General features: G+C 48.2%; 1 protein-coding gene across 1 annotated transcript; it reads right to left on the reverse strand.

The window, feature by feature from the left end:
* Nucleotides 1-7,117: 7,117 nt before the first annotated feature.
* Nucleotides 7,118-24,261, reverse strand: TMEM161A (transmembrane protein 161A). The gene is made up of 12 exons (XM_023738734.1): nt 24,234-24,261; nt 23,453-23,556; nt 22,881-22,961; nt 22,456-22,544; nt 22,210-22,366; nt 21,278-21,429; nt 8,705-8,765; nt 8,442-8,585; nt 8,232-8,345; nt 7,952-8,126; nt 7,642-7,738; nt 7,118-7,531 (listed from the first exon to the last, which is right to left on the reverse strand). The coding sequence occupies exons 2-12, from the start codon at nt 23,506-23,508 to the stop codon at nt 7,278-7,280; spliced, it is 1,380 nt and encodes a 459-aa protein (XP_023594502.1). The 5' UTR covers nt 23,509-23,556; nt 24,234-24,261; the 3' UTR covers nt 7,118-7,277.
* Nucleotides 24,262-25,253: the final 992 nt, after the last annotated feature.

Genomic DNA, 25,253 nt, shown 5'->3' on the forward strand with positions numbered 1-25,253 from the left:
GTCCCCTCTGCTGCCCACCTGTGTCATTTTTGAAATCCCCATGAGGACCCATCACCCCGAACGTGACACTTTGGTTCTGAGATCCAATTGGCATCTGCTGGAAGCTGAGCCCGCGCCTGACCCTCTGTCGTGTAGCACCACGGCTTCTGGGGGTCGAGGCATCCGTTGCTGGGGGCCCCCCGGAAAGGGCTGTCTCCTGGGGTCAGGAGTGATAGAGTCCGGGTACCCGGGGCAAACCTGTTTCCTAATGATGTTTGGGGTTCTGATTTGGTTTTGTTTTACAGCTTCGTGACCCAAAGTCTGTTGGGGTGGACACCAAGTCCACCTAGTCCAGAACAGGAGTGAATGTGAGAGCTGATTTTGTATCCCAACAGCAGCCTGTGGTGTGTGACTCTCTTTCCCGTCACCTGGCCTCACCTCTACTCTCTCCTCACACCTGCAGGTGCGAAGGGCCTGCTTGTCCTCACACGTGTTTGCCAGCTCTTCCCCAGATAGGTCCCCAGATGAGTCCCCAGGGGCTCTGGCAGCCTGAGGTGGCTGAGAGGGGCATCCTAGTGGGTCAGCACCTCACCCCCCCACCCTCCGCCACTTCCAAACCATGCCCAGCACCTGGAGGCCAGGACTTGAGGCCCCCAGGCAAATGTGGAGACCAGGATCAACAGGTGGAGCGCTGCCTCCCTCCAGCCACAGGCACCCAGCAGGGCAAGAGAGAAGGGGTGATACCCTGGGCCTGTTGGCCCTAGTGTGTCTCAAGGTCCTGGTAGCACCACCCCCTCCCCCATAGCCAAGCCCCCCATCCCCTGCTGCTCGTCCTGGTCTGGAGTTATACTTTTGATGCCACGAAGACACTTTGTTTATATATAATGTTTATATATTTTAAAGATTTGTCAAAAGAGTATATTTAATAAAAAGTAAAATGACTTTTTCTACTGCTCACGTCTCTTCTTTAGCTCTGACCATCACCCCCCAAAACCAGCATTGATGTCTTGACAAATTGGTGAATCGGTTCTGTGGAGTCTATTCCTCTGTTGTTTGAATTGTTTACACAGACCTTGATTTTCTCAAGATGCTAGTTGTACATAGGGTTGCAATGGCCCGTGGGGCTGCCAGACTCCCCACCTGTGTCTCTGCGCCCCCCACCCTCACCCACAGCATCACCCCACCCTCAGTGCCCCCTACTGGCAGAGGCTTGAGGATGAGCATGAGGCTCCCTGCCTGCAGCCCCCACAGGGACTTGTGGCAGCGCACAGCCAAGAGGCGGAGGCAGATGCTCTGTGCCCAGAAGCGAAGGAGGCTAGGTGGGCTCTGCTCTGCACTGCTCTGTGCTTCACCTGGCAATGTTTCTGGTAAACAGTTTCCTGTTGTAGGTAGACCTGTCTCAATTCTTAGCAGTTGTATTTCAGGAGGATTTCCCTCACATACTTTGGACATGTTATCAGGAGGCATCAGTCCCTGGAGAAAGACATCATGCTTGGTAAAGTAGAGGGTCAGCAAAAAAGAGGAAGACGCTCAATGAGATGAATTGACACGGTGGTTGCAATAGTGGGCTCAAGCATAAGGATTGTGAGGATGGTGCAGGACAGGGCAGTGTTTTGTCCCATTGTACATAGGGTCACTATGAGTCAGAACCCAATTTCGGGAGGAAGGCCATGATCGAGTCCACTGACGGCTCATTGATTGGCATCTAGGGTGTTGGTGAGCCGTGGCTACGACAACTTGGTGGTGACTGTGGGCTCAAGAGCTGGCCCCATGTCCACTTCCCACACTGTAGCCCCTGAGCTTCCGGGGAGCCACCCCCCACCCCCACTGTCACATCCCCTAATAGTATGGAGGTGGGTGTGTGACCCTGTATGGGGTGGAGAGGATGGTTGCTAGCTGCATCCTTTGGCACATACCCTTTCTCCTCCTTGCTGGCTCTGCTGGAAGAAACTGCAGCTGGGCCTGTCATCAGGACTGTCCTGTGACCACAAGGCAGGAGTAACAGCAGGGAGAGGCAGACATGACAGGAAGTAGTGTAGAGATTGGAGAGAAGCTGGGTTCCTGGTGACAATCTCTAGGCTGCTGGATCTGGCCTTACCTGAAGCTCCACGTCCATTAATGTGAGTCACTTTATCTTCTTTTTTAAGCCAGTTGAGTTGATTTTTGTTGTTGATCAAGCACTTTTTGAAACAAATATCCTTGTACAGGCCTCTGTGTGTTCATGTGCTGGGATGTCTGTGGTGTGAGTTTCTAGAAACGAATCACTGGGTTCAGGGATCAAGGGGGATGTGAATAGTGTAGCTGACACTGCCAGTGCCCTGTCCGTAGCTCAGCATTCACAGCTCCCACTTTTTGCTCAAGCAATTGCGACCCAGCCTGGTGGGGTTCCCCTCAGGAGCACAACCCAAGACCCCCAGAGCAGCCCTTCACCAATGACTGTCAAGAGTAAACCAAAAAAACCCATTGCCTTCAAGGCAATTCCAACTCATAGCGACCCTGTAGGACAGAGTAGAGCTGCCTCATATGGTTTCCAAGGAGCACCTGGTGGAGTCAAACTGCTGACCTTTTGATTAGCAGCTGTAGCTCTTAACCACTACGCCACCAGAGTTTCCACTGTCAAGAGTAGGAGGGTGAACCCCTGGCTGCCTCACCCCTTGGTGGGGCCACTCGGAGGTGTGCCTCTATGCTGTCTCCTGGAGGTCCCCATCGGGAGGGTTGCCCGGTGTCACCTGCTCTTTGGCGCCCCCTGCAGGGTTCCTTCTCTCCCTGCCTAACGTCCCCAGCCCCCACTGGCGCTTCCTGGAGTCCCTCCCAGATACCCTACATGCCCTCAAGTCCTTTTCTCAAGGTTAGCGTCTCAGGGAGTTGATCCATAGATGAACAGAAACACCAGCTATTCCTGCCAAGAGAGCTTACTGATTTACTCCACCCACTTTCAGCAACAACCAATTCTCGTCCTTTGATCTTTGCTAATCTGACAACAAGTAGTCTCACAATTTTAAACTACCTGGGGTGTGTTTTGTTTTTTGGTCTCCATCTTGGAGATCTGTCCTTGTAAGATCAGTTAAATTGTTCCTGTTCTTACCAGTTGTGTATTGTTCATAGTTTCTTTACTACCCAATGGCTGGGCGTTTGGCTTGTTACCAGTCTTAAACTGTGAGAAATTATGCTGTGGTTGCTGCCTACCGGGTAAGAATTTCCCTGGAACGTGTCCTGCCTGGCCATGGGGCCGCCTCAGTGAGGTCCTGTCGACTCTCCTGAATGACTGGCGCAGGCGCCTGCAGGGTTTGATAGCACCTCCTGCCTGATACCTGGTGGGGCCCGACTTTGCCACTGCTGCCTGTTGGTGAGTGATGTGGTATCACGGTGCAGTTTTAGTTGGCATCTTTCTGTGATTTCCAGTGAGGCTGGCACTTCTCCATGATCACTGCTGTGTATTTTGCCTCTCTGAGCCATCACTCTTCAGGATGTCTCGGTCCTGGGACCCCAGTCCTGGCAGGACAGGTAAGAGACGGTCATGAGTAACATGGACAGGTTATTGTGTGATGGGTCTGCTGAGCCCTTATGAGATGATAATGGGTATGACATCAGTAAATTGGAGAAGCTCAGGGCCCTGGCTTCTTCACGCAGGACCCCTCAGAACATCATGGATGAGGAATGAGGCTCTGGTTGTCGGACAGAAGCACCTGGAGTTGAGGAGAGGGGGTGGTGCCCATTGGGGAAGATCAGGGACTCCTGGGGGACAACCGTGAGTGTTGGACAGCAGCCCAGGAGCCTGGCAGTGGGAGCCACAGCAGATGTTTGAGCAGGGGAGGACTTGAGGGGGTAACAGGGAAGAACTGGAATGGGATCCAGGTGAGAGGCAGGACACAGGGTCTGCGTGCTCAGAAAGTTCCAGAGGACTCAGGATGGGCTGTGGGGCAAGAGTGGTCTCCCCGGCCCACTGCCCCTTGATTCCATGTGATCCTGGTCCCAACCTTTGCTGGGCAATGCTGACCCAAACTGAGTCTGTACTTTGTGTGGTCCTAGAAAACCTTCCCCTCCTGGTCATTCCTAATTACTCTCGTACTCCCTGTCGATGCCCGCGTCCACACCATGGTTTTAATGGTGCTTGCTGTGTTAGAGCCAGTGTTTTCTGGCAGACTGCCCCTCTTCCCATTACCTCATGACCCTCTTTGCTGCTGACTTCATCTTTGCCTCCTGGCTTTGCTCTGGTCAGTGTCTGCAAGCAGCAGCTCCAAAATCTTCTCAGGGAGCAGGTGCTTCGTGAGGACTTGGGCTGCCACATGCAGGATCATGGGTGGGGTCCAGGCGAGAAGGCCCAGACTCCGGGGCTAAAGCTGGAGCAGGCAGGATTCCCGAGGGGTCAAAGTGAGAGGTAGGGGGTCAGGAGGACCCTGAGGTCTGAGGTCTGAATAGGTAGCACTAATGTGACTAGGGGGTACGGGAGGAGGGTGGTGGTGCAGGTGGGTGGGTTTGAGGGGAAGGTCAGGTGTTTTGGCCACAGGCAGGGAGACATCGAGGGGACAGAAATAACACCAGGGTTTATTGGTGCCTGAATCCCTGAGACTAACAGGCTTGTAAGGGAATGAACGAGGGCAGGGAGGGAGGAGGAAAGTCGGGCAGGTGGGGACTGGAAGGCAGGAAGGCAGCAGGGACTATTGGAGCCAATGAGGGGGCTCCCTGGGCCTTGACCAGCTGTTTATGCAGCCTCTCATTCTGTTCCCCACCGGCCACGCCCCTTCTCAACACTTTTCCCATCTGCTGACTTCTACTGAATCAATGCCGGTTTTATTTGTTGCTGGCTTGCTTTCTTCGTTTTTTCATTCTCCCTTTCTTCCTTAACTGGTTTGGAAGTTTCACATCCTATCTAGACTCCTGTGATGCAGGTTTCTCAGCCTCAATACCACTAACATTTGGTTCCAAATGGCTCTGTGTAATGCTGAGCAGCATCCCTGGCCTCCACCGACAAGATGCCAGCAGCACCCCCTAGTGGTATGACCAAGAATGTCCCCAGACATTGCCCATGTCCCCTGGGGACAGAATCACACACCCCCAACCACTGTCATTGTCGTAATGGTAACCACTGAAGTGCTGATTAACACAAATTATCACACTTATCCCCCTGAACCATCCAAAGACCCCAACCAGCCCCTCTCATCTTCCCTATGGAGAGTCCTGGGCGCTGTCCTGGATGCATGGGGATAGTGCGAGACCCACCGAGCTGGGGCAATGCACCATCAACCTCTGATTCCTGAGCCCTGGATATGGCTGTTCTGTCCTTGCTGAGAGCTGGTCCAATCCTCTTTGTTCTGGAATTTTCCAGACTGCTGGAGTGGGGCGCTCTTGTAGCTGGTCAGCCCCTTCAGTGTGAAGCCTGGAAACTTCCCTTGCGCTGTTCCATGAGTGCCTCCCACTTCCTCGGACCTCTCCTTCCAGAGCTCTCATTGTATGGGATGTTTCTTTCCTGCTTTTTTTCCCCCTTGTTTCCCATATTTTTATCTTTGTGTTTTCCTTCTGCAAGATTTCCACAACTTATTTTCCATCTGCTCTTAATTTCCAAGTGCTCAAAAAGAGAAAGGTTCTTCTCGTTTAGTAGCATTCTGTTCTTGTTTCACAGATGCAATGTCTTTTCCTAAAAAACATTCTGGATTGTTTGTTATTTATAAGTTTTCATTGCCCTGAAGTGTCAGTTTCCCCAAACTGCCTTCTTCTGTTTGGGTCTCTGTTCTCTTCAGACCCCTGGTGACCCCTGGCATCTGCCCCATGACTAAGAATGGGGACTGAGATGGCCTGTTGGTGGACCTGAGATGGGGGATGTGTGACTCACCGCTAAACTGGTGGCTGATGGGGAACTCTGCAGTGCTGGTGTCTTTAGGTCTTTGTAAGCCAGTTGGATTCCCCAGAAGTCTTTCATCTTCTGCCTGGAAGGTTCTGGAAGCTGAATGAGGGGGGTGAGGACTGGGGCTTTCTCTGTTCAGCTTTCTGTACGGACACTCCCTCTCCAAGCCCAGCTATTGTGAGGGTGTCTTGAAGTCTCACCCATCCTCAGGGGCCAGCAGGCCCACACAGGTAGTACCTCCAGGCTTTGTGGGGAGATCGGCTGTTTCCTGGGCTGGAGGTTTGGCATTTGCAGGTCTGGTGGCCAGTTTCAGCCCCTCTCCTCATTCCCAGCTTCTGGAATGTTCTGCTGCCCCTTTCTCCTTGACCTTCTGAGTGTGTATATTTTTAACCCCTTTTCTATACTTTTACTGGGGTTTTGGGAAGGGCCAGACCTGGATGCCTGTGGGTCATTCACCTGGACCCAGCAGGCACCTCTTGTTCTTCAAGTCGCCTCCGCTGTAGTCTTAGGATGGCAGCATGCCAGCTGTTCCCAGCATGGGTCTCTGCATTCTGCAGGTCTCTGGTTAGCCCCTTTTCTGAGTGGCACAATGCTGTCTTTGTTCCATCTCAAGGCCCTGGGGTGGACAGCTGGGGGTGGCAAGGGAGGTTTCTCCCCGACAGTGTGCACACCTGAAGCAGGTGAAGGGTAAGAGGTTGTGAATAAGCAGGTGCGTCCCATAGGAGTGCTCTGGCAAGGCACAAGGCCCAGGGTGGGGCTGGGCATGTAGGGCAGTGGTGTCACAGGGTGTGCAGATGGCCTAGTGTTTTACTCACAGGCTCCCACACAGTCCGTGTCTCGTAACAGATGCACGCAACCACACGGTGCTCCTACCACCCCACCTCACAGCGTCCACAGTGAGCTGTGACCTTGACATGAACACAAGCTCCGGGGCTGAGGGCGAAGCCAGCCACATCCCCCACGGGCTCCTCCTCCCTCCCCACCCTCCCTGTACTTGCCCCTCTCTTCCACATAAGGTTCTCATTTCCCTCGTCCTCCCTCCCACCCTTTCCACCCGCTCATGCTCACCTCTCCCACACACCCCCGAAAGCCTCCCCTCCCTTGTTCCATATTTCCTCCTCCTCTTCCTGTACTTCTCCCTCTGTCCCCCTGGTTCCCCACTGCCCCCCCTTTCAGCCCACCCCCCCACACCCAAGTGGCCTGAGCAACATGGAGGCACAGGAAGCTGCCTCCCAAACCACTCAAATCCACTCAGACCCCATTCTTAGGAAGCAGTCTGCTCCTTTATTTGTCCAGAGTGTGGCCCTCACGCTGCTGTCCTGTGGGGATGCATGCTCAGAGAACAGAGGCCGTTGGCTGGGGAGATGGCTTCAAGGTTCCAAGGCAGACCCCAGCTCAGGCACTGTGGTGTGGGGCACACAGTAGCAGCAGGACCCCTGAGGCTCACGCAGGATGGCTAGGAGCCCCCCAGGTGCTGGTGGAAGTAGAGACCAAAGAGGCTAGAGAGCAGCTGGCAGGCAGCTGTCCACCAGACGAGGAAGGAGAGGATGCCACGGCAGAACAGGGGTGTGAGCAGGCCACCCAGCGCGCCCACAATCTGGGCTGCTGTCTCCTGGGCCGAGTCCCCCTCAGGGCCAGCAGAGGCAGCATCAGCTGAGGATGGGACGGGGGGCAGTGTAGGGGCCAGGCCCAGGCCCCAGGAGTAGCCGCCTGTGAGAAGGGGAAGTGAGAAAGGCTCAGGAGGAGCCGGACCCCCAGAGGCCTCCCTGCAGCCCTTCACCCAGAGGCAACTTCCCAGATCCTTCCCTGTGGCCCCTCACCCAGTGATTTGAGCAGCAACGTGCAGTTGAGGGTGAGGATGAGAGGCGTCAGGTACTGCAGGCTGACCACCGTCACGTAGCAGTACACTCGGACTACCTGGGAACAGGAGGACGGGGGCTTAGGGCAGCTCTGCGCCCAGGGACCAGGAAAACCCCCCAGCCCCTGCCAGTGCTATACCCACCACTGGATCTCCCAGGCCTCAGTGCGGCCAGCCTCAGTTCCCCCCACTACCTCAGTTTCCCTCCCCACCAGCCTCAGTTTCCCCTCTGCCTCGGTTTCACACACACATACACCCCACCGATGCCATACCCGCCGCTGGATCTCACAGGCCTCAATGCGGCCGGCCTCCCGCCGCAGCTGCTCCACACGCACCTTGGCAAGCCCCAGATAGGCCTGCAGGTGGGGCCGCGTCACTGCCAGCCTCAGCAGGCACAGTGCCACCAGCACCCAGAGGCGCACCGAGTCAAAGGCCTCGTCTGACAGCCTGCGTGGGGAGGGCGGGGGGCTGGTGAGGGCAGACCCCTAGGACTTCCAGCCCCTCCCTGAGCCTTAGAGACTGCCTCTCCCCACCCTATCTCCCTGTACGCACAAGGAGACGGACGTCCCCCCAAGAGGTGCCTGCTGCAGGAAGTCCCGGGCAATGGGCCTGGTCCAGAGCCACAACACAAACAGAGGTGACAGGAAGCTGGCATGCAGGAGGAGCCTGTGGGAGTGAGCAGATGAGGGATGGGCAGGTGAAGCCCAGACCCCCACCACCACCCCCAGATCCCCCCATTCCACGTGCCCCTGCCCACGTTACTGCAGCCCAGGCCGGTCCTCTGCCATCATCAGTGCATCACAGTGGGTCTGGGCCAGCCGCAGGCCTGGGAAGGTAAGGAAGGCACCCAGCATGGCACCCACAACCGCCAGTCCCACACGGACAGTCAGCTTGACCAAAGGGAGCCTGGGGGGAAGAGCAGGGTCAGAGGGGCCCACAGTCCTCCAGTGCCCTCTCCCCTACCAGGCCGGTGGGATCCTGGGAGGCTCCCAGCCCCCCACCCCACCCTTGTCCCCCAGACTCACGCCCAGTCCCAGCCCTGCTTCTTTAGAAGTGGCTCCAAGTTCCCGGTCATGCTGGCCAGGCCTGGGGAGACAAGACAGTGGTATGGAATGGAACCTCCAGAACCTCCGAGCCCATGCTGTCTTACTCCCAGACATCCATTCGCTCCCCAGGTAGTAACGTGCCTGTGGTGGCCAGGCACAAGGACCACATCATGCTCCAGTTAAGCAGGGCTCATTTCCAAGATTGAGGGAGTGCTCCTGACAGAGACCCTTGACTGTGTCTGGGGGACAGTGGGTGAGGCCACTGAAGGCCTGAGCCTCCTGGATTATTCCAGGAAACTGGAGAGCATGAAAGGCTCCAGTTTCTCCAGGCAGAAACCAAAGTCTTCCATGGAGGAAAGTATCCTCTATTTAGGCCGCCATTAAAAGCAAACAAACATGAGCTCACAACAAAAGATCACCAAATATACAAGGACACAAAAGTTGGGGAGGGAAAAAAAAAAAGACAAGTGTAGTCCCCCAGGGATTTCAAAAATTGGTGATATCAATTATATATGAAATGATTAAAGAAATAAAAGCTGGAATCATAGACTGAGCAACACGAGACTACCTGAAATAACTGGGCAGATATGAAAAGGAACCAAATTAAGCTCTTATAAATGAAAAATATGATTATTGAAATAATAAGTAGTTAAGCAGATTAGAAAGAGCCAAAGGAGGCAGTTAATGAACTGGAAGATAGATCTGAAGAAATAACTTAGATTCTAGCTCAGAAAGATAGAAGGTAGAAAACAGAGACAGGGGGCTAATAGATAAAAAGGTCAGAATAGAAGGTCCAGCATAAGTCAAATTGGAGTCCCAGAGGGAGATGAGAGAGAATGAAAAGGGAGGAGTTATTGGAAGAGAATGGTTGACAGGTTTATAATGGATTACACACACAAAGTATATCAAACTGGATAAATAAAAAGAAATTCATACCTAGACACACTGTAGTGAAACTATAGAACACCAAAAACAAGAGATCACAAAGCAGCCAGGGAGTTAAGATAGATCGCCTACAAAGGAACAACAATTAGGATGACAGCCAATACATACAGCAAAATAGAAAAGGAATAAATAGAAAGCAAAAAGAAGGCAGAAACAAGGCCAACACTGTCAGTAATCAACAATAAATGTAAGCGGACTAAACTTTGATGTTAAATGATGAAGACTGTCAGACACAATTGAAAATATCCAGCTGCATGTTGTTTAAAGGAGACACACCTTAACATAAGGTCCCTGGTAGGTTGAAAGAAAAGGGATGTTACAAAGATAATAAATACTAATCAAACGAAAGCTGGAAAGGCTATATTAATAACATACAACACAGACTAGGACAAAAGCATCGTTAGGGACAGAAGAAGTCAATACATAATAATAAAAGGGCTGATTCACCAGGAAGATATAGCAAATATAAATTTGTAAACACCTTGTAAAATAGCCTCAAAATGTATAAACAAAACACAGAACTATCTGTAGAAACTGAGAGCCCTACTAATGGACCACAACTACCACTGCCTCCACCAGTCTGAGTCCAGCACAACTTGATGGTGCCTGGCTACCACCACCAACTGCTCTGACAGGGATCTCAATAGAGGCTCCCAGACAGAGCTGGAGAAAAATATAGAACAAAACTCTAACTCACTGGTCTGACAGAGACTGTAGAAACCTTGAGAGTATAGCCCTCGGACACTCTTTTAGCTCAGTAATGAAGTCACTCCTGAGGTTCACCCTTCAGCCAAAGATTAGACAGGCACATAAAACAAAACAAGACTATATGGGCACACCTGCCCAGAGGCAAGGACGAGAAGGCAGGAGGGGAAAAGAAAGCTGGTAATGGGGAGCCCAAGGTCGAGAAGGGGAGAATGCTGATATGTCATGAGGTTGGCAACCAACGTCACAAAACAGTATTTGTATTAATTGTTTAATGAGAAACTAATTTTCTCTGTAAACCTCCATCTAAAGTACAATTTTGAAAAAACCCTATGGAGCACAGTCCTACTCTGACACACGTGGGGTCACCATGAATCGGGTCCACTCAACAACAACAACAAAAAAAGACATTGCGAGCCCGACCATCCCAGAGGGAGATTATCCCCTCAGGGACTGATATGTCAAAGAGATAAAAAGAAAGTAAGGAGATTTGAATGTACTGGATATATAAAATCCTGTACCAATCAGTGAATATATATTCTTAAAGAACACTGGACTATTCACAAAAACTGATCACATCCTAGGCCAAAAAGCAAATCTTAACAAATTTCCAAGAAATCTATTAAAATAGATCATCTTCCATAACCACAGTGCAGTTAAACTAGAAAAGTTTTTTTTAATTCTGTTTGAAATTTTTAAAACACTTATATATGACTCACAGGTTAAAGAAGAAAACAGAAACTTTAGAACACCCAGAGCTGAATAATAATGAAAATACAAGTCAAAACTTAAGGGATAGTTTATCAACAATGTGAGGAGACAACCTACCAATTGGAAGAAAGATTTTGGGAACCATATATCTATCTGATAAGAAGCCCCGGTGGTGCAGTGGTTAAAGCGCTCAGCTGCGAACCAAAAGGTCGGCAGTTAAACCCCACCAGCCACTCCGTGGAAGAAAGATGTGGCAGTCTGCTTTTGTAAAGATTTACAGTCTTGGAAACCTTATGGGGCAGTTCTACTCTGTCCTATAGTGTCACTATGAGTCAGAATTGACTTGGTGGCAGTGGGTTTGGTTTTGGTTTTATATCTATCTGATAAGGGTTTAATATCTAACATATATAAAGAACTCCCACAACTTAACAACAAAAAGACAAACAATTCAATCAAAAAATGAGTAAAGGAATTGAATAGACAATTCACCAAAGAGGACATACAAATGGCCAACAAGCACATGAAAAGATGCTCCACGTCATTAGAGAGATGCAAATCAAAACCACAAAGGATACCACTTCATCCCCAGTAGGATGGCTATGAGGGGCAGAAAAAAAAGACAGAAAATAACAGGTGTTGGCAAAGAGATGGAGAAATTGTATCCCTCATCCATTGCTGGTAGGAATGTAAAATGGTACAGCTGCTGTGGAAAACAGTTTGGCAGTTCCTCAAAAAGTTAAACATAGAATTACAATGTGACCCAGCAACCCTAATCTAGGTATACACCCAAAAGAATTGAAAGCAGAAACAAACAGAAACCTCTACACCATTGTTCATTGCAGCACTATTCACACTAGCCAAAAGGTGGAAACAACATAAATGTCCATGAACAAATGAATGGATAAACAAAATGTGGAACGTACATACAATGCAATATTACTCAGCCGTAAAGAAATGAATGAACCTTGAAAACATTATGCTCAGTGAAATCAGTCAGTCACCAAAGGACAAATATTATATGATCCCATTTATACGAAATAGGAAAATGTATAGAGACCAAAGTTTATTACTGGTTACCAGAGGTGGTTATCAGGAGCGACCAGTCCCTGGAGAAGGACATCATGCTTGGTAAGGTAGAGGGTGAGCGAAAAAGAGGAAGACCTTCAGCGAGATGGACTAACACAGTGGCTGCAACAATGGGCTCAAACACAGCAACGACTGCGAGGATGGCGCAGGACCAGGCAGTATTTCATTCTATTGTAATAGGGTTGCTGAGTTGGAACCAACTCGACGGCACTTAACGTCACTACCACCAGAGGTGGGAAGGAAGGTGAAAGAGGGAGTCACTGCTTAGGGGACACTGAGTTTCTGTTAATGGTGGTGGAATAATTTGAAAATGGATAGTGGAATGGTGATGGTGTGGGGGCAGAGTCTGACCTCCTCTAACTTCACAAGGGGGAAGGAGAATCAAGATCAACAGCCCAAGGCTGATTCCTATGAGGCGGAGGTCAGACATGCCTCCTCTCTCTGTCATCTTTACCAACTCTGACACCAACTGTCCCTCCCACAGCACCTCTACTGGGTTCAATAATTCTTTGCAATGGCCACATAGAACTCACAGTCAATACCCAGGATTATGCGGTTTATTAGGGAATTAACAGGTTACAATTCAGGCTCAGGAACTCTCAAGGATACAGTTCTTTCAGGACAGCCGCTTCCCAGCAGGCACGCCTCTCCCTGGCCCTCTGCCTCTGCCCAAAGGCAGTCAGCTTTCTCTCTCCATGGGCCAGAAAGCCCACTGCACCATCTCCTGCTGCCAGGTCTCTGCTGCTGAGTCTCTCCTACCACCGCTTCTCACCATCTTCAGCGTTACAGCTCATTCTCTCTCGGTCCCCTGGTTCCAGGAGCTTCTCAGTGTAGGGATCCTGGGTCCAAAGGATGGGCTCTCTGCTCCTGGCTGTTCTTCCTTGGTGGTGGTGGTATCTTTTTTCTTTCCCACCTCTAGGGTGGCTCATATCAAGCCCAGCAGGATAGTAAAACTGATTAATCCTTTCTGGTGGACAACAAGTACCCTATCACACAGTTACAAGACCATGGCTAGAAAGGCCACACAAAAGTGATCCATTGTACTGCATAGTTGTACAACATGATGAACATAATGTCACTTATGTATGTGTAAAAAATGTTGAATTGGCAAATGTTTTGTTACATATATTTCTACCACAAACATGAGGGAAAAAATTAAGGTATGGAACAAAAGTGGGGCTAGTAAAATATTTATAGCTCAGATGCTATAAATGTTAGAAAAGGCTAACGAGCTAAGTACCCAACTAAGAAACTAGAAACAAGAAAAGTAAGCCTATCAGTACTGCTCTAAAACCTACAAACAACAAGAAAACAAAGACATACAAATGGACATTTCTCCAAAGAATTACTTACATAGCCAACAAGCACATGAAAAGATACTCAACACCATTAATCATTAGGGAAATGCAAATCAAAACCACAATGAGATATCACTTCACACTCACCAGATGGCTATTAGCAAAAAAACAGGAAATAACAATTGCTGACGAGGTCTCAGCTACAGAAAAGACAAAGAAGGGGAAAGATTGGAAAGGATGAAAGAAAAACAAAAAGAATTCCCAATTCACTAAAAATACAAGCATTGGACAAGGTTATTCCATGGGAAAAAAACCTCAAATTTGATCCATACCTCGTAACACAAAAAAAATTAATGCCCAGGGGCCTAAGGGCTTAGGTGAAAGGCAAAATTGCAGATTTTTTAGAAGACAATATAGAAGTTCCTTAGGGAAGGATTTCTTCAAGACAAAAATCAACTACACTAAAATAATGAACTTCTCTTCATCAAAAGACACCAGAGAAGGTAGCTGCAATTTATGTTTAATGGCTCAGCAAAAATATGTGTGTGTGTGTTTGGGTGTAGAAAGAGAAAATAATGCAAAGGTGATCAGTGAAAATAGCTCAAGGGCATATGGGTGTGTTCATCAGACTATTCCAACTTCTCTGATGACACGTCACAAATTGGAAATTTAATCAAATCCAATACACATTTTTTTCACATATTAACTTCTCTGAAATCAGGATACGTATGACAATTGATGGCATGTAATAATTTAAATAATAGTGTTTTTTTTTCATAAAAAATAATGGTGCATCAGATTTGATATAATAAAGTATGTGCATATGTAACAAAGAATCAGTATCCAGAATATATAAAGAAAACCTACAAGTCAACAAGAAGACAAAGACATAGAATAGACATTTCTCCAAAGAATACACATAAATAGCCAACAAGCACATGAAAAGATGCTCAATGTCACTAGTCATTAGAGAAATGCAAATCAAAACCACAATGAGATACCACTTCACACCCACCAGGATGGCTGTTAGCAAAAAAGGAAAAGAAAGAAAGAAAGAAAATAACTAGTGTGGATGAGGATGTGGAAAAATTGGAACCCTTGAGCATTGCTGGTTGAAATATTAAATGGTGCAGCTGCTGTAGAAAACTGGCAATCCTCAAATAATTAATATAGAACTAACATGTTGTTCTTGTGTGCCATCGAGTCGATTCCAACTCATAATGACCCTATAGACAGAGTAGAACTTCTCTATAGGGTTTCCTAGGCTGAAATCTTTATGGGAGCAGATCATCAGGTCTTTTCTCCCGCAGAGCAGCTGGTGGATTCAAACCGTCAACCTTTCAGTTAGCAGTCTAGCACTGAACCATTGCTCCACTAGAGCTCCTCAGAAGTACCATAAGACCCAGCAATTCCACTCCTTGGTAGCTAACCAAGATAATCAAAAACAGGTGTTCAAACAAAAACCTGTACACAAATATTCATAGCCGAAAGATGGAAAAAACTCAAATGTCTATCAACTGATGAAAGGAGAAACAAAATGTGATCTATATATACAATGGAATAGATTCATGCTGCAATATGGATGCACCTCAAAAACATTATGCTCAGTGAAAGCAGACAGACACAAAAGGCCACATACTGTATGATTCCACTTATATGAAATGTCCAGAATAGGCAAATCCACAGAGACAGAAAGTAGATTAGTGGTCGCCAAAATTGAGGGAAGGGAGGAATGGGGAGTGACTGCTAGTGGGCATGGAATTTCATTTTTGGGGTGATAAGAATGTTCTGGAACTAGATAGAAAACACGGTTCCACAACACTGTGAATGTATTAAATGGCACTGAATTGTAGGCTTTAAAATGGCTAAAATCAAACATCTAGAAGATTAATAAGCAAATGGAGGACTTGAACAACACTATAAACCAATTAGACCTAAAAGACATATATAGACCCCACCATTTGGAGCCCTGGTGGTGCAATGGTTAAGAGCCTGGATGCTAACCAAAAGGTTGGCAGTTCGGATCTACCAGCCGCTCCTTGGAAACCCTATGGGGCAGTTCTATGCTGTCCTATAGGGTTGCTATGAATCAGAATCAACTCGACAGCAATGGGTTTGGCTTTTTTTTTTTTTGGTATCCAACAACAGAATAATACATATTTTTCTCCAGTGCACATGGGACATTCTCCAAGGTAGACCATATGCTAGGTCACAAAACAAATCTCAATAAATTTAAAAAGAATGAAATCATACAAAGTATTTTCTCTAACCACAAAGGAATGAAACTAGAAATTAATAACAGAAGGAAAACTGGGAAATACACAAATATGTGGAAATCACACACACTACTAAATAACCAATGGGTCAAGGAAGAAACCAAGAGAGAAATTGGAAAAGACTTAGGGTGAAATGTAGATTCAACATACCAAAACCAGAAGTTGATTTTTTTTAAAAATAAATAAATAAATCAAGAACTCCTTCTTTCTTAGCTAGACTAACAAAGAAAAAAGAGAAGATGCACATAACTAAAATCAGAAACGAAAGTGGGACATTACTACCGACCCCACAGAAATAAAAAGATTATAAGAGAACACTATGAACAATGTGTGCTAACAAATTAGATAACCTAGATGAAACGAAAAAAATCATAGAAACACACAAATTACCTAAACTGATGCAAGAAGAAATAGAATACCTCAACAAACCTATAACAAGTAAAGAGATTGAATCAAACACCTCCCAACAAAGAAAAGTACAGCACCAGATGGCTTCAGTGATGAATTCTACCAAACATTTAAAAAGAATTAACACCAATTCTTAACAAACTCTTGCAAAAAACTGAAGAGGAAGGAATGCTTCCTAATGCATTCTATGAGGCCAGCATTACCCTGATACTAAAAGCCAGATAAAGACTTCACAAGAAAAGAAAATTACAGACCAATATCTTTTATGAATATAGGTACAAAAATCCTCAACAAAATACTATCAAACAGAACCCAATAGCATATTAAAATGATTATACACCATGACCAAGTGGGATTTATCCCAGGAAAGCAAGGGTGGTTCGACATAAGGAAGTCAATTAATGTAATACACTACATTAATAGAATGAAGGAAGAAAGCCATTCGTTCATCTCAATTGAAGCAGAAAAGACATTTGACAAAATCCAACACCTAATGAAAAATATACTCAGAAAACTAGGAATAAAAGGGAACTATCTCAGTATGATAAAGGACATATAGAAAAAACCCACAGCTAACATCATACCCAGTGGGAAAAGACTGAAAACTTTCTCTCTAAGATCAGGAACAAGACAAGGCTGCCTGCTTTCATCACTGCTATTCAACTGGAAGTTCTAGCTGGAGCATTTAGGCAAAACAAAGATATAAAAGGCATCCAAATTGGAAAGGAATAAGTCAAACTATCTCTATTTGCATGGCATGATCCTACATATTGAAATCCCAAAGAATTCACAAGAAAGCTACTAGAGCTAATAAACAAATTCAGCAAAGTTGCAGGGAACAAGATCAAAACACAAAATTAGTTGTGTTTCTATACACCAGCAGTGAATAATATGAAAAGGAAATTAATAAAACAAATAAATTTACAGCAGCATCCACAAGAATAAAATACTCAGGAGTAAATTTAACAATTTAAATATTCAGGAATAAATTTAAAACACTGCTGAAATAAAGGTGACCTAAATAAATGGAAAGACATCCATCCTGTGGTTCATGGATTTGAAGACTTAACATTGTTAAGATGTCTATACTACCCAAAGACATCTACAGATTCACCACAATCCCTATCAAAATTCCAACAGCCTTTTTTGAAGAAAAGCCTATCCTCAAATTCATATGGAATTGCAAGGAGCTCCAAATAGCCAATACAATCTTGAAAAAGAAGAACAAAGTAGGAGGACTCACACTTCCCAATTTTAAAGCTTACTACAAAGCTACAATAAGCAAAACAATGTGGTACTGGCATAAGAATAGACATATAGACCCATGAAATAGAATTGAGAGTCCAGAAATAAACCCACACATCTATGGGTAATTGACTTTCAACAAGGGTACCAAGAAAATTCCATGGGGTAAGAATAGTCTCTTCAAAAAATGCTGTTGGGACAACAGGATTTCTACATGTAAAATAATTAAGTTGGACCCCTAACACACACCATATACACAAATTAACTCAAGACGGATCAACAACCTAAATATAGGAGCAAAAACCATAAAACTTATAGAAGAAAACACAGGGGTAAATCTTCATGACCTTGAATTTGATCATGAATTCTTGGATATGACACCAAAATTACAAGCAACAAGAGAAAAAATTGATTAATTGAACTTTATCAAACTTAAAAATGTTTGAGAATCAAAAGACATTATCAATAAGGTAAAAAGACAACCTACAGAATGGGAGGAAATGTTTGGGAAACATATATCTGATAACAACAAAATAACAACTCAATTAAAAAGTGAGCAAAGGACTTGATTAGACATTCCTCCAAATAAGATATACAAATGGCCAATAAGCACATGAAAAGATGGTCAATGTCTAGTCATTAAACCCGTAAAACCAAACCTATTGCCATTGAGTTGATTCCGACTCATAGCAACCCTACAGGACAGAGGAGAACCGCCCTAATAGGGTTTCCAAGGAGCTACTGGTGTATTCAAACTGCTGACCTCTTGATTAGCAGCCATAGCTCTTAACCACTGTGCCACCAGGGCTCCTGTTTAGTCATTAGGGACATGCAAATCAAAACCAAAATGAACTATCACTTCACACCTACTTGGATGGCCATAAAAAAATTAATTAAAAAAAATGGAAAATAAGTATTGATGAGGATGTGGAAAAATTGGGTGGTTCCTCAAAAAGTTAAAAATAGAGTTATCATTAGACCCAGCAATTCCACTCATAGGCATACACCTATGGTGCAGTGAATTACTTAATATGGCCCTTTTAGCCATACATGGTCTTGTAACTTCCACACAGTGATTGGGTGGGACTATGCAAATAAGATGCTTGTGGCCCACCAGGGGGATTGGACAGCTTGCTAATAATGCAAATAAGGTATATGGAACCCTAATGAGATTGGTCAGTTTTGCCATCTTGCTAGGCTTAAAAAGAGAGCAAATTCTAGAGCAGAGGGGGGACCTCACTACCACCAAGAAAGAGCCAGAAGTGGAGTACATCTTTTGGACCCAGGGTCCCTGTGCTGTGAACCTCCTAGATCGAGGAGACAGAAGGAGAGGGAGCTATAACCAGAGACAGCATGAGATAGCATGAAGAAGTGGCAGAGAAATGGCAGCAGAACCAGGAGACTGGCACGAGAAGGTATGGTGGGCTTCCCGGCCCACGGAGCCAACCCATGGAGTGAGAGAGCTGAGCACCTTTGAGCAGGAGGCTTGCTGGAGGAGTGGGGTGCTTCCAGGCACTTACTGGTGGAGCTAAAGAGTTTTGTAACACTTGGCGGAGCCAGGCAGAGGCGGGGACAAGGAGCCGGGGGCCTGAGAGACAGAGAGAGAGAGGCCGGCCTGTGGTTATGGCTGAGAAGAAGCTGTCCTGATCAAAGAACTGTATCCTGAGTCATTACTGATCGTGAATTATAACCTGTTACTTCCCTAATAAACCACTTAACTGTAAGTTCTGTGTAGCCACTGCAACAAATTATTGCACCTGGCAGAGATGTAGAGCGTGGAAGGGACGGCTGGTGTTAGAATTGGTAAAAAGGTTGGAGGATGGAATATGTTTGACCTCAGCCTCATAGGAATCAGCCTTGGGCTGCTGTTGATGGTGATTCTTCCCCCTAGTGAAGCTTCAGGACCTCTGATGCCACCTCACCATTTTTTACAACACCCAAAAGAAATGGAAGCAGGGATGCAAACAGACACTTGCACATCAATGTTCACTGCAGCACTATTCACAATAGCCAAAAGGTAGAAACAACCCCAGTGTCCATCAGCAGATGAATGGATAAGCGCAATGTGGTCCATCCATACAATGGAATATTACTCAGCCCTAAAAAGGAATGAAGCACTGATACAGGCTATGACATGGATGAACCTTGAAAACATTCTGCTGTGTGAAAGCAGTCAGTCACAAAAGGCCACATACTGTACGACTCCACTTACATGAAATGTCCCCAGGAGGCAAATGCATAGAGACAGAAAGTAGACTAGATATTCCCAGGGGCTGGGGAAGAGGATGGGAAGTTATAGCTTAAGGGGCACTGAGTTTCTGTTTGGGCTGATGAAAAAGTTTTGGAACTAGATAGTGGTAATGGTTGCACAACATGGTGAACACAATTAATGTCACTGAATTGTACACTTAAAAATGGTTAAAATGGCAAATTTTAGGTTCTATACACATTTACCACAATTTTTTAAAAAATCATTCAAGTAATGAAAAGATAAATAATAAACTGAGAAAAAAATACACACAATTCTTACCCCACACAGAGGTTAATTTTCTTAGTATATAAAAAACCAGTTGCCATCTAGTTGATAAAGTGCTCCTACAAATCAATAAAAACAGTCCAACAATGCAATAGAAAACCAGGCAAAGGAACAGACCTTTTCACGAAGGGAAACACAAATGACTCTAACGTGTGAAAAGATGCTCAACCTCGTGTTTTCACCCATCAGGTAAGCAAAGACAAAAAAGTTGCGGAAACACCCCTGGAGAGGAAATAGGGGAATGGGCCCAAACCCACATCTTTTTCTAGATGGCAATTTGCAATATTATGGAAATTACAAATGCACTTTCTTGCACAGGGACAAAATGCACAAGGCTGTTCCTGTAAAACATTGTTGTAAAACAAATTGTTTTGTGCAACACTGTTTAATAGCAAAAGGTTGCCAAGGCTGTAATCCTTACAGGAGCAGATGCCAGGTCTTTTCTCTCGTCCATCAGCTGGTGGGTTGGAACCCCCAACCTTTCAGTTAGCGGAAGAGCACTGCGCCACCAGGGGCTCCTTGCAAAAGACTTAAATGTCCATAAATCGGGGCCTGGTTAAATAATCATGGAACATCCATACAATGAAATACTGTGTAGCTTTTTTTTTTTTTTCCCAAAGACAATCTACATAGACTCAAGGGACAACTTCCAACATGTATGGCTTTTAAGTTAAAGAAAAGCAACGTGTAGAGCCTTATACATTACCATTTTGTGTAAAAATAGGAAAGTGATCCTCTCGGTTTTCTCAGAGGAAGAGGATGGGTGTAGGAGGGTGGTTTTCCTGTTCACCCTCCTGTACTTTATGAATTTTTTACCATTTACCTCTGCTCCCTCAAAATGATATTACAATAAAGAGGAATCCCTTGGTGGCACAACCGGTTAAGTGCTCAACTACTAGCCAAAAGGTTGGTGGTTTGAACCTGCCCAGAGGTGCCTGGGGAGAAAGGCCTGGCAACCTGCTTCCAAAAGGTCACAGCCTTGAAAATCCTATGGAGCAGTTCTACTCTGCATACATGGGATTATCATAAGTCAGAATTGACTGATGGTAACTAATAACAACAAGTATATAAATGAAGACATCATGATGGCTGCTGGGGACAGCACAGGCAGGAGGGGTCACCTGGACCACCTGCGTGAGAAGCAGTGGCTACAGGTGGCAGTCAGAGACCAGGAGAGGTGGGGGTCCTCTGGTCCCTGAAGCCTCACAGGCTGCTGACACTCAAAACTCACGGGGCACCCTGGGTGAGCCCCATGGGCTGGGAACCACTGGGGTCGCTAGTGGAGACGGCACATGCTGGAACAAGTCCACTCCATGCCCCCTCCGCACCCAGATGCACTAACCTGGCTCCAGGCCAAGCTCCAGGGTCTCCTCCCGAACCACCTGCACCAGCATAGCCAGGAGCAGAAAGAAGAAGGCAAAGGTGAGGCACACAGAGCGCTCTCCGCCCTCTTCTGCGCTGAAGTAGAGCCGTGTCACTGTCAGGAACACCTTGCTGGTAGCAGAGCTAAGGAAGCCACGAGAGCCAAGGTGCCTCACGCCCCTCACTCCCAGCATAAGACAGCCCTAGCAGTGGCCTGGGGAGCTGGGGCCCCAGGAGAGTGAGCTGGGGGTGCAGGAGAGAGGCTGAGGAGAGTAGATGGGCAGATGGGGCAGGGCCAGCACAGGTGTGATGGCGGGTCAGCATCAGGTGGGCAGACACCTAGGCTACAAGGCCTCCCAGCCCTGTGGCCCCTCCCTTGAGGGGCATCTTTAGGTGCCCTCCAGCCCCCTGACCCATCATAGGTGGGTTCCTAGAGCGGCATCCCAAGCAAGCCTCTCACAGGCCCTTTGCAGAGCTGCTATAGTTGAAAGGGCTGTCTCCAATCTGGCCTGAGAGAGATTGGGGGTCTTTCAGGAAACAGGGTGGGTTCCAGACGAGTCTCCCTCCTAACAAGCCAACCCAACACAGGCGTTCTTTCTGTGTGCCTCCTCCACCTCTGATAGTGCTTTGACCCGAAGAATGTGATGGGAGGGTGGAAGAGGGGGCTGGTCTTGAGGAGGCCCCGAAGCGTCCTCTTGTTCCTTTGGTGTCCGGAGTTCGAGGGCCCCGAGACTGAACCCCCACGGAGCAGAGACGCGCCCATCCCAGCCGAGCCTCGCCCAGACCACTGACCCATGGGAGCAAATCCAAGGGCTGTTATTTTGGGGAAGTTTGTGGCCCCAGCGACGGAGGGGTACAGGAGCTAGGGATCCTGCCCCCACGATCCACCCCAGGGAGCAGGAGGAAGGACACATGGAGAAGGCGACGGCCAGCAAGCACCAGCACACTGCGATGTTGGCCTCCCGAGCCGGGCACGTAGCGTAGTAGTAGGCCTCTGTGAAAAGGTACACGCCGCCAGTGTACACAGCGAAGTCCACGAACCACTGGTACTCCAGGAAGAAGCGCAGGACTAAGGGAGGGGGCACACGGCTCAGCACGGGCTAGGGAGGAGGGAGCGCAGCGCAGGAGCGGGAACCTGGGGACAAGCAGGGCTGTTACCCAGGGCGTCCACTGCCGTGAGGGGACAGGTCTCCAGCTGGAAGGGGGCGTCTCGGGGCACGGACAGCGGCTTCTCCTCACTGGCCCACCTAGGGAGAGGGGAGGGTCAGAGCGGTTCCGCCCACTCACCACCAGGTCTACAAGGGCTGCCCTCCTCACCCCACCCCAGCCTGGGAGGCTCTCTTGCCGCCTCAGCATGGAAGGGGCTGATCTGGAAGGACTTCACTCCAGAACGTGTGGGTACCACCGCCCACAGGGCTGCCCCAACGAGCTTCCAATAATGCTAGATGTTAATTTGAGGCAACGATGAATGACGGATGAGGAATCCCCTGATTTGCCTCTGTGCCCAGAGCCACACCTGGGCGTGTCAGGGCCCGCAGCCCTGGTGAGCTGCCGCCAGGAGTCCCAGGGACCGGTGCACTCACCGCTCCCTCTTGCCTCTGGGTCTCTGCTTCCCTGCAAGGGCCCGGAGCTCCTCCTCAGATGGGTGCACGTATCGGAACAAACTGAAGGCAAAACGGACAGACAGAAGCTCAGGCATGGAGGCTCCCGGGAAGTGACCCCCAAGCTCGCGGCTGGTGTTAGAGGGAGGGGTCAGGAGGAAGGTCCCAAGGATGGGGTGTGGGGAGATGGTGGAGCCCAGCTAGGGGCGGGGTGTCGGTAGGTTGGGAAGGGAGCGGAGAGGTCTCCAGCTGACCCAGGCCCTGTGGGCTGGGGTCCTGGACACCCCAAACCTGCTAACTCCCCTGGGGGAGCAGGCAGGCACCTGTCTCTGGAGAGAGAGGTCATAGTCTCTGCCAGGTTCTCAGAACCGGTCCAGGTCGGAGACCCAAACCAGAATAAAAAGCAGCAGGGGCTAACATCTGTGGTGATGGGAGGGAGGGAGGAGACTGGTGGGCGGGGCTTTCCGGGGTCTGAGGGCTCCGCCCACCCCGGGCTTCACCCTGCACCTCTTTCTTCGGCCCCGCCCCCTGGCTCATTCCTGCCCCCCCTTCACCTGCCATTGCAGAGCAGCCAGCGCGCGAATGAGCAGTGCGCAGCCAGCCTGTGCATAAGGGTGGCCGTGAGTAGGGTCACCACCAGCTGCACTCCGAGCACCGCCTGCGGAGGACAAGACGGGCATGGTCCCAGCGGTCACCAGCTTCCTCCTCCCTCCCTCTTGCGCCAGCTGGGTGCGCACCATGCCCAGGCTATTTATAGAAAAGCCAGATTGGGGGGAGGGAGGCCTGTATGCTCAGACTGCCCCGGCCAGCCATCTCGGGGAGGGGAATGCGGGCCGGGATGACCCCAGGCCCACCCCAGCCCACCTGGGAGACCCTGCTGGGCACACCCCCACCTAGCCGGGCCCTACCTCCCGGGCCTTGGGCCATCTCACCTCACCCTGAGCTCACCCTGACCCGCTGGGGCCCAGAGGGGGCGCACCTATGGCCTCTGCTAGGGGTTTTCAGTATTAATCTCTCTGAACCTCAGTTTCCTCATCTGGAAATGGGGTAGTTCCTATTTTGTTTCATTTATTCGTCAAGACCACCTTTGGGCCATAACACGCCCATCACACAGCAGACGTCCAGAGCCATCCCTCTCCCAGGAGGACCCCCAGAGTCTCCCTTAAGCTCTCAGTGCCAACATTCCTCTTAGCCCCTTACTTGCCCTGCCAGCCCATCATCTGCCCCCCTCCTCCCTTTGCAGTCAACCTCTCTGAAAGCCAGCCTCATTACCTGATTCAGATAGAGTTACATGACTGAGTGTGATGGATTTATTTTCATTAGGAATTTTCTCACCTTTTCAACAATAATACAGGCCAAGCTTTCCTGTAGTTATTTTTAAACGTCTTAGGAAAAAAAAAAACAACGTTACCAGTAATCAGCCTGAACTGAAGGCAGGTGTTCCTGCTTAATCTATCAGTAATTGTTACAGTTTTCTGCTCGAGACTGTCCACTAGGGTTATGGATTGGGTACGGAAAATCACCAATGAAATGAAATAAAGATCATTTTAAGATTAACTCATATTATTAAAACACTCCTTTAACCAAGGTAGGAGCCCTGGTGGCACAGTGGTTAAGCATTTGGCTGCTACCGAAAAGGTCTGCAGTTCAAATCCACCAGCTGCTCCTTGGAAACCCTATAGGGTCACTATTAGTCATAATCGACTCCACGGCAATGGCCTTTTAATCAAGGCAAAAGTGAGCTAACCAACAGGAGATACTGTAGTGTAACACAATACTAATTCAAAACAGCTGTGGAGAAAAGAGTCCTTAAAAGGACATTTTCTCTACGCTTATGAAGGGCTTTGGTTTTTTAGTGTGTTGTAAACTGAGACCACAGATATTCTTTCAGTAATAAAGTGGGGGGGGGGGCATCTCCCTAGTTTCCCCATCCTCACTCTCACTTACCCACACAGGGTTGGCACTAATGGCCCTGCCCTAGGGGTGCTGGCATGTGCCCTCCTTCCTAAGACCCTGCCTCCTCTGCCCCCCACACATGCTCAGTTCTCCCCCTGCCTCTGAAACATCAAGCCTGGGGGACTCTGCCTGCTTTCCTCCCTCTGCAGCCCCTCCCTGTGGTCCTGTCCCCTGCCAGGATTTAACCACCAACTCAGCGTTACATTGCCCCAAAGGGGCACCTCCAGCCCCAAGTTTCACCTGCAACCTGGCCAGCCCACGCCAGTCTTCCCTCAGACCAGGCTTCCTCCCAGTATCTACCATCACTTCCTCAGAAACCGAACTTGGTGCCCTTCAGGCAGCCCAGCCCTCCCAGTCTCACAGTAAACAGCTCTGCAGCCAGCTGGCCATCAGCCCCAC

The sequence above is a fragment of the Trichechus manatus genome, unplaced genomic scaffold (genome assembly GCF_000243295.1).
Source record: "Trichechus manatus latirostris isolate Lorelei unplaced genomic scaffold, TriManLat1.0 scaffold00122, whole genome shotgun sequence".
Lineage (NCBI taxonomy): Eukaryota > Metazoa > Chordata > Mammalia > Sirenia > Trichechidae > Trichechus > Trichechus manatus.

What these genes read in the sequence shown, in the direction of transcription:
- TMEM161A (XM_023738734.1), bottom strand. Translation starts at nt 23,508, where the DNA reads ATGCACAGGCTGGCTGCGCACTGCTCATTCGCGCGCTGGCTGCTCTGC. An exon ending in CTGGCCGTCGCCTTCTCCAT is followed by an intron (nt 21,430 to 22,209) that starts GTGTCCTTCCTC and finishes CTCTGCTACCAG; the next exon opens with CAAGGTGTTCCTGACAGTGA. An exon ending in CCTGTGAGATCCAGCGGCGG is followed by an intron (nt 7,739 to 7,951) that starts GTATGGCATCGG and finishes TCCTGTTCCCAG; the next exon opens with GTAGTCCGAGTGTACTGCTA.